Source organism: Neodothiora populina (genome assembly GCF_041146345.1).
Source record: "Neodothiora populina strain CPC 39397 chromosome Unknown canker_contig_1, whole genome shotgun sequence".
Classification (NCBI taxonomy): domain Eukaryota; kingdom Fungi; phylum Ascomycota; class Dothideomycetes; order Dothideales; family Dothioraceae; genus Neodothiora; species Neodothiora populina.
The window spans coordinates 1-9,450 of NW_027191419.1; the positions used below are offsets into that span (position 1 = coordinate 1).

At 48.0% G+C, this 9,450-nt stretch overlaps 3 protein-coding genes across 3 annotated transcripts; all 3 read left to right on the top strand.

The window, feature by feature from the left end:
* Positions 1-2,361: 2,361 nt before the first annotated feature.
* Positions 2,362-3,852, top strand: AAFC00_000001 (uncharacterized protein; the record flags this gene model as incomplete). Its single annotated transcript, XM_069340069.1, has 2 exons — positions 2,362-3,207; positions 3,259-3,852. The coding sequence occupies 2 exons, from the start codon at positions 2,362-2,364 to the stop codon at positions 3,850-3,852; spliced, it is 1,440 nt and encodes a 479-aa protein (XP_069196170.1).
* A 353-nt stretch (positions 3,853-4,205) lies between these two features.
* On the top strand, positions 4,206-4,667 carry AAFC00_000002 (uncharacterized protein; the record flags this gene model as incomplete). Its single annotated transcript, XM_069348622.1, has 2 exons — positions 4,206-4,256; positions 4,323-4,667. The coding sequence occupies 2 exons, from the start codon at positions 4,206-4,208 to the stop codon at positions 4,665-4,667; spliced, it is 396 nt and encodes a 131-aa protein (XP_069196171.1).
* Positions 4,668-6,620: 1,953 nt separating this feature from the next.
* AAFC00_000003 (uncharacterized protein) lies at positions 6,621-9,097 on the top strand (the record flags this gene model as incomplete). Its single annotated transcript, XM_069341171.1, has 2 exons — positions 6,621-8,086; positions 8,137-9,097. The coding sequence occupies 2 exons, from the start codon at positions 6,621-6,623 to the stop codon at positions 9,095-9,097; spliced, it is 2,427 nt and encodes an 808-aa protein (XP_069196172.1).
* Between the last annotated feature and the right edge of the window lie 353 nt (positions 9,098-9,450).

A 9,450-nucleotide genomic window follows, 5' to 3' on the forward strand; every position in this document is an offset into this window, starting at 1 on the left:
CCTAACCCTAACCCTAACCCTAACCCTAACCCTAACCCTAACCCTAACCCTAACCCTAACCCTAACCCTAACCCTAACCCTAACCCTAACCCTAACCCTAACCTAGCGTAGTTAAGTATCCGTTACATTAAATTTAAAGGAGAAACATAGTAGTCCTTACTACACGGGACTTAGCGGCAGCATAAAGCGAGATATACTTTAAAGAACAGCCCGACACAAATACCACTACAGCCGTGGATAGCACCTCCATAGCAAGACCGGTCCACTTAGTGCGTTGCAGATATAGATGAAGTAAGGAGACAGCTACGTACAGCACAGAACTACGGGCCTGTAGTTTTATATACTAACGCTTCCGTACGGAATAAGGTAAGCAGGTGTGCAGTAGTAAGAAAGGTCGGTTCGTCTACATTACAAGTTGTGGACAAGGCGACTATTAGATAAACTAAGACATGCTCGGTCCTATCTACGAAGCTATAAGCAATAAAGATAGCGTTAGATTATATCCTTACCTTGCACGGTCCGAACTGTAAGTATGTGATTACTACAGACAGCTAAGAGGCACTTTAAGCTATAGTGAAGGGCAACGGTACTAAGCGAAGTAAGGAAGTACTTCAAGGTACCCTCTAAACGCTTCGAGACGCTGAACAGAGTAAACTTAACGTGACCTTTGTTTAAGTACTAGCACATACAAGAAATGCAGGAAACGAATGTGCTTATTAAGCTGCCTAGACTACTACAGAGACAGGCACGAAACCATTTAGGAACTCTAACGTCCGAATTAAAAAGAGCGGAGTAGTTTAAACACTCCTTATTAAGAACCTTGCAGAACAAAGGCGTCTAGAAGCTTAGACATTAAGAACAAATAGATAAGGTTAATACACATAGAGGCTAAATGCAGCTCTCCTAAATAAGTACACGCTTAAGCTCTACAGAGCGCTAAACTCCGAGCAAGCGGGTATTCTCGTACAAGTAAGAACGAACTATATTTATCTCTAATCCTATCTAGCAAAGATTAAAGTCGAGGAAAGTAGTAAATGCGAATGCGGGCAGGAAGACAAGACAGTAGCTTACGTGCTTCTCCGGTGCTAGCGTTAAACAAGTATACAAGCAGAACTTAAGTAGATAGCAGGGAACAGATGAAGTAAATTGTCCTTTCTACTAGGAGGGTACAGTAAGAAACGAGAAATGTACACAGATCAGCTAGTAGATAGCCCGCTTAAGTGGTGGAGACTGAATTTGAAAATAGTGAAAGCGACGGTCCGGTTTCTTTAACAGACAACCAGGATGGCAGCTATTCCTTCACAGCAACAGGAGGGTGGCGATTAAGGAACAAGGGGCGTTAGGGTTCTTCTTTTATTATCCGTGAGGCTAAGCAACAGACAAGAAAATGAGGGAACGACATTGGACAGCTCATACGGACGATAAGACCGTGAATAGCTTGATAGACTAATCAATCAATCAATCAATACTGGGTAGTTAGGGCCCTGGGGCAAATACACTGGACGCCTAGATATGGCTCTCCCCGGGAAGCACACTATAAGCTTATACAACGCCCTTACCGCCGAACAAGCGAGAATCCTTGTTTAGGCAAGGACAAACCACTCTCACCTTCAGGACTTTAAAGCAAGGATTAAAGCAGTGCCATCAGCACAGTGCTTATGCGGCAGCGCGAGGGAAACGGTTCGCCACGTTCTCTTAGAGTGCGCTAAGTGGAGGGACCTTCGTACGAGGTTACAGAGAGAGGCAGGGCCGAGATGGGGCGACTTATCATATATGTTAGGGGGCTACACAGCAAGAACGGACTGGAAGACAGGGAAACTAATCGACGGCGATAAGACAAAGTGGAAGCCAAATTTACAAATGGTTAAGGCAACAATACACTTCTTACAACACACTAAAAGGATGGAAGGGACACCGTACGACGAGGCAAGTTAAGCAGGGTTGAAACGCATAAAAAAAAAAAAAACTAAAAAAAAAACGAAAAACTAAAAAGAAAGGAACTCCAGTAATAACATCGTCCCCAGTATGTTATTAAGTTAGAGTGGGAACTTAGTTGAGACAAAGGCAATGCGGAGTTTAGATGTTAGGTTATCTTCAAGGACAGCTCATATAGGCATAAGCCTACAAATAGCTTATAGATTAAATCAAATCAAATCAAAACCTATAGTTAGAAACTCCACGATTAAGGCATGGTGACAGGACGTAACCCTCGAAAATATCCTGCAAAAGCTGGCTGCAAAAGTTGAAGGCCTTTTGGACGCGTTGACTAATTCATAACGTATAGATAATGCACAGACTGTGAAAGATGAACAGGTCTACACTGCTGATGGCTACTCCTTGCTTCGGCAGATCATCTTCATCATGACGGTGTGTTTGTCCATGTTCACCAGTCAGTTAGGCCTATGCAACAGCCTTACGACGCTCGAGATCATCGGAGATTCCTTCGGTGTCACCGCTCCTGGCGAACTCTCGTGGATAATTTCTGGCTACGGCTTGTCTCTAGGCACATTCATTTTGATTGGAGGACGTTTGGGTGATGAGCTTGGCAACAAGGCAGTCTTTGTCATCGGTATGGGCTGGCTTGCTTTGACCAGCATGATGGCAGGAGTCTCTGTTCACTCCAGCTACCCCGTCTACATCCTTGCTCGTGTCCTGCAGGGCCTTGGTCCGGCCCTGACTGTGCCTAATGCACTCGCCATCATGGGCAAAAGCTTTTCTCAGGGCCCTCGGAACATGGGGTTCGCATGGTTTGCTCCATCAGCCCCAGCCGGCGCGATGGCAGGTCTCGTCTTCGGACCTCTCTTCGCCATGGCTTGGTGGCCATGGATATACTGGAGTCAGGCTTTGGGGGTTGCCCTTCTCTTCGTCCTCGCTATTGTTGCAATTCCAAACATGCCTGTCGAGGGTGAGCAAAAGAAGCGACGACCGATTCGCGAAACTTTGGACCGCCTTGATCTCCCGGGCGGTGCAAGCGGTGTGACAGCTCTGGTTCTGTTCAACTTCGCTTGGAATCAGAGCCTGGTCACCACGTGGAATGAACCTGACGTCTACGTATGCCTGATCCTCAGTTTCTTGTTCCTGGCGGCGTTCTTCTACATTGAACTTCGCCTAGCTAGCTATCCAATCCTACCTGTTGCTGTCCTCACGTCCGACATCCCCTTCGTATTTGGTTGTACAGCAGCGGGCTGGTCGACATCTGGCATTTGGGTAAGTACTGATCTTTGCTCCCAAATCATGTCAAACTAACGTTATGTCGAGCTTTTCTACGTCACGCAAATATGCCTCAACATCGGTGGCCACACCCCCATCGAATTGGCTGCTTGGCTTTCTCCCATCCTCATCACCGGCATAATAACAGCATTGGTTGTTGGCAAAATCATCACCAAGGTTCCAGCCGCGTCCATCATGTTGTTTGCAATGTTTTGCTACTTCCTCACTTCCCTTCTCATGGCCTTGCGACCCGTACACTCGACGTATTGGACGTACTTATTTTTCGCCACCATCTTTGCCACCTTTGCAATGGATTCATCGTTGCCCGCTGCCACAATCATCTTCTCGAACGCGGTGCCTCGACAGTACCAGGGTAAGGGATCCAGTGTGATCATGACAATTGTTGTCTATAGTATATCGTTAGGTCTTGGTTTCGCGGGTACCATTGAGCTTCAAATTAACAACGGTGGACACACTAAGGCAGACTTGCTTTATGGCTTCCGGGGTACTCTGTGGTTTTCTGTTGGTTTGACGGCCTTAGGCACTGTTCTCGCCCTGATCTTTCTTTGCAAAGATTATCGAAGACAAAAGTTGGCCAGAAATCAGGAGAAAGAGGAATATGCCGATTCAACGGAGGCTTGAATGGTTGAAGGGTTGTTCACTCGTCAGATTTCTGTCACTCGCTAGGCAGCTGAAGATCCCGCCCGTGCTGGTGCCAATGAGGATAGTGGGGCCGGTAGGCTACATGCACACGATGGCCAGTGCCGCAGCCTGGGGCTAGAATCGGAGTTCGATCCATCGGCTGCGGGCACGCCCGGTGAAGTAGACAATGGAAACCTGCTTTACTCGCCGCTTGATCAACATGAGGTATTGTCGGTAGTCTTGCACATACGAATAACGTGGAGTAAAGAAACGATCCTGTTGATCGCTATCTGTCAAGGCTATAACACGATTGTCTTATCCTCAACTCGTCTATCTTGTCCGAAGGTTCAAAGATGGGGGGTCTTTTGTTTCCTGTAGTCTGCGCCGCACCGCTAAGCAAAGAGGTCAGTGGCATTCATCTGCCCTCTACCTAGCATCAGCTCAGCACTGACTCCTATTAAGGGCCGCAGATTATGAATCGTTTCATCGAGGATAAAGCAGTCGACGAGGACCAGTGGCCACTTGTATTTGTTGACAGCATTGACGACTACTACAACGAGGCCTCAGAGGCACCGATAGAGATCGATGGCAATCCAAACTCTCCATTTATCCAAAAGACGCCTCAAGAATGTCACCAATTGCTCTTAAAGCTTCGCGAGGATACAGAGTTGGAGATTATAACTGACATCTTTGCCATCAAGGACGAGAGGTCAAAAAAGGATAACACTGTTCTACTTGTGTGCGCAGAGAGGGAGCTTGGTGGAGAACATGAGGTTCTAGCTCTACCGACTGTCCGTGCTACCTGTCGGGTCTGAGCTACTGCATTAATGCTGTATGGTTCGGGACATAGTAGCGTTTAAGAGGATGCAGAAAAAGCTGGGTATGAAGTAGGCAATGTCTATCGCGGAACGTGGTCTTCTATCAGGATTTTGTCGCCGCAGCCAGCAAGGGCGAGCTAAGATGGCTCAGGCTCCTCGCTGATGTATGAGTGCCATGCTCTACTTTAGCTAAGGAGCCGCGGTGGTAGCTGTTGCGGGTCAATTGCGTCTTATCGGCTATATCATCTGTGCGGACAGCATGCATATCACGTTCAGTGCAATGCCGGTACTCCATTCAGTTTGTGTTTGTAGGCGTGGAACCCTCCAGACGATGAATTGTGTCATGCGACTGCGGGTAATAACCTCAATAACGCCACTGTCGCCTGCTATGTCACTGTCCGGTATCTCAGCAGAGAGCAAATGTAAAGGCGATACACGAATTCAAGATAGAGTGATTCCCTAGACTTGGAAGAACGATGCTGTAGACAGTGGCCATCGTCAGTTCATTTTGCGACAAAAGACATTCTTCTTCCATCGGTGGAGACAAAGTTTCAGGCTAGGAGCAAGGCTCTCTGAATACATTGCCGTCGCAACGATAATTCTTTTGGGAGTTTTTTCACGAGCCTGTAGTACCCTTGTATCGTTCCTGCTCAATGGTAGAGTTATCGTAGGATTGTTCCCAACTAAATGTATCAGGGTATGAATAGAGATGATGAGATATGAGCGAGGGCGATAATGTGTGAGTCAATAGAAGAGGCTCTTGTCCTCATCAGAGCTATGTTCGCGTCTTACGGCGAAGATCTTGCTATAATCTAGGCTTCTACACAAGTCCGTATAAAAACGACTATCTCGGATCTGATCAAAGATCAGGGCAAAAATATGAATAAGTCACATCAATAGTAGAGAAGGTTTGCGAGCGCACCAAGAAGACAAATGGCTTCTATTCCCACGGTCTTTGACTTGTTCAAGCCACTGCTTTGGCTAGGGTGATAAGCCTCGTTACGCATGATCGAAATAGTATATAAGCTGTTCAGTTACAACAATTCCCCTCGAACCACAATTCTAAGAAAGAAGATGGTATTTGCTTGACGCAAATCTCAAAATGCTTTGTAAACAAGAAGAAAGTGCTCGCTAAGCTAGAATAATCTTTAGCTGGTGGATGCTTGTAACAAGATCATGTGTACCCCTTCGAGATAGGCGACTGTTTCCTTCGGCTAAGCATTGCCTAAAGCCTTACTCGAAGTGATGCGGAGGTGCTTGATGTTTTGCCTTTCCAAAATGACAAAGGCTATCATAATCTTGACATATGACATTACTCAGAATGGAAAGCAGGAATGGGATAACAATATCGGACAATTCCACCCGAAGTCCTGCACACGAAAAGATGGTGTCATGTCTCAATCAAGTCGCTGTATCGCTGACCGTACCGCGATCTTCTATCATTTATTAGAGTTTCAGATATCCAAAGTGCTTGTTATAAAGTTCACCCTAAGCTCGTCTACGTTCTTGGAGATAAACTACACGAAACCTAAATTCTTGAACCCCCAACCTTACTGGGTTTTAGAGTAGAGCATTTGAACTAATAGTTCCCGGCCTCAAGACTTTTTCTTTTTAGGAAGGTCAACAGGCATTTCCTACGTGCTCTGTTAATCTTCCAGTACCAAACAGCTGATAGTCCTCACTTCTATGTGAGTAGTGCGTCCGTGAGTGCCAGTAAACACGCTCGTATCGGATAGGGGATTTGACCTATCTGGAAGGTCAATCACACTTCCACAAGTTGATCTGCAAAGCACCGCGTGCAAATTGAGTTATATAAGATGCTGAAGGCGACCAAGTCTTTGAGATATGTGATGGTGAGACAGTCCACCGAAGCTCGACAGTCGTCTCTCTTTCCACAGAAATTTTTCCGCTGCGGGCAATCCTCACAACCTGCCCGATCGTGTGTTCGCGATGATTTTCGCCTCGCTTCTCACATTGACAGCCTTGGGCCCTTTGTGCGTCCTAGGCTTGAGGCTCCGTGACCAGCTGCCAGGCACACCTTCCGGCTGGTCTGTCTCGAGTACACCTGCTGCGTCTCAACCGATCACGCTCAAGTTGGTGCTGAAACAGCAGAATGTCGACCAGCTAGAGAGTCTGCTAGCTTCTGTCTCTGATCCTTTGAGCCCGAAATATGGCCAGTACTATACGGCTGATCAGGTTAATGCCATATTTGCTCCTTCAAGTTCTTCTGTGGACACAGTCAAGCAGTGGTCTCGAGGGGTCGACCTCGACTACAATATTGATCAATTCTCGCACTTCAACCTCAAGACGACCATAGGAGATGCCAACCAGATCTTCGGCGCCAATTTCCTGAACTATAGATCCGAAGCAACAGGTGATGAAAAGTTGAGAACTTTGAGTTACTCTGTCCCCGATTCTCTTGACGCCCACGTGGATTTTCTGACGCCGACGACCTTTTTCGGTGGTTCCCCTACTGCGGCATTTGAGATCGTGGAAACAGATGTTGAGGACCAAGCCTCGCAGCTTGGTCGTAGAGCCACAGATTGTGTCATTACTTCGAAGAGTGGTAATCGCTATCTCGCTCCTGACTGCTGGAAAAAGGTGTACAATATCACATATGTCCCTGATGCCTCAACTGGAAGCAGAATTGGGTTTGGTAGTTTTCTGAACGAAGCCGCCAGTCAGAACGACCTGTTGCTGTTCGAGCAGCGATATGGTATTCCCACGCAGAACTTCAGCGTCGAGCTGATCAATGGCGGCATCGATAATCAGGATCCTAATTATTCGCTTGTCGGTGAAGCAAATTTGGATGTCCAGAACATGGTCGGGCTGGGACACCCACTGCCTGTGACTGAATTTATCACAGGCGGCTCTCCACCCTTCATTCCCAACCTGGACGAGCCTACAGACGCAGATAACTCCAATGAGCCTTATCTAGAATACTACGATTACCTGTTGTCTCGCTCGAATGAACAACTGCCGCAGGTTATATCAAACTCTTACGGCGATGACGAGCAAACCGTTCCCATCGACTATGCGAAGCGTGTTTGCAACATGATCGGCATGATGGGGCTTCGAGGCATCACCATTTTAGAGTCTTCGGGCGATGCAGGTGTCGGTGCGCCTTGCCAGGCCAATGGTCCGAACAAGACTGCCGAGTTCACGCCTACCTTCCCTGGCTCCTGTCCGTACGTCGTCAGTGTAGGCGGCACACAATCTATCGACCCCGAGATCGCCTGGACTGGCTCAGCAGGTGGTTTTAGTAACTATTTTGCTCAGGCTTGGTATCAGAAGTCCGCGGTTCAGGCCTATCTTGATCAATACATCAGTCCTGAGGTGAAGGCGTATTACGCCCCATACACCAACTTCAGCGGTCGTGGATTCCCTGATATCTCGGCCCACAGTTCCGACCCTTAGTAAGTACAGGTCTTGGAGGCAAAGTTGATTTTCGCTAATTATGGTGCAGCTGGCCCACGTACTCGAATGGCCGCTTAGGTCTCACCTCCGGCACTTCAGCCTCGGCGCCAGCATGGGGGGCTATCATCGGACTCTTGAACGATGCAAGGTTCAAGGCAGGCCAACCCGCCCTTGGATTCGCCAATCCGCTGTTCTACGCTATGAAGTCAGGTTTCTTGGATGTAACCTTAGGCCAAGCTACTGGTTGCACAGGAGTCAATTCTCAGACTGGCAAAACGCTGCCCGGATCGTCTATTATTGCATTTGCTAGCTGGAACGCCACCATTGGGTGGGACCCGGTCACCGGTGTCGGACTGCCCAATGTTGGTCTTATGCTAGATGCGATGGGACTCTCTGCATACAACAAATCTGCGAAAGTATCTTGCCCTTCCTGGAACAACACGCAATATACTGCGTCGACAGGAAGTACTTATGCCATCGAGTGCGGCATCGATCACAACTCGAGTCCATTCTCTACGGTCTACGTCAATGCCACAAACAGCCTTGACAATTGCATCATGGTATGCGAGGGCACAACGGGCTGCACCGACGTTCAAGTCTCGGGTAGAGCGTGTTATCTCAAAAGTTCTGTCGGCAAAGCCGTGTACAAGTCCGGTGCAAAGGGCGCTCGTCTGACCTCCCAGCCTACAGGGCTTCACGCCGTTCTCACTGCTGCACCGAGCTGCCCTTCGTGGAACAACACCATCTTCAACACTACCTCGGGCAACAACTTCATTGTCGAATGTGGTATAGATCATTATGGAGGTGTCATCAGTATGACCTACGTGAGTGGGGGTATCCAGGCGTGCATTGCGGCTTGCGAGCAGACTGCGGGCTGTGTCGATGCATCTCTGTCGGGCTCGGCGTGCTATCTGAAGAGCACTGTTAACAAAGCAGTCGCGAACTCTCAGGTTCGCGGAGCTCGTCTGATATCATCGGCCTTGAACAACCAGACGCTCTTCGGCTATTGACCTATCGAAGGCTTGAAATTTGGCGCTTTGGCAGAGAGAATGTTACTCGCGAGCAAGGATTGAGACGGTGGTTATCGATGTGAGCTGTCTAGCTTTCCCTGATTTCTTCGTATCTAAGGATGACGCCCATAGTCTAGCCTATTTCTCGTTCTCATCCCTGCCCATTCCGCCTCTCTTGGCTTGGAAAGGACCTTCCAACATTCTGCTAGTTTTATTGACCAGCTGTTTAGCCTTGCTAGACTTGAGCGGAGATTGAGGCGATTTGAAAGTCAAGCCACCCATTTGGTGTTGTAGAGCAACAGTCTTCCCATTCTTCTTGTCCCAGTATATGTCCAAGCATGTCTCGTAGAGAA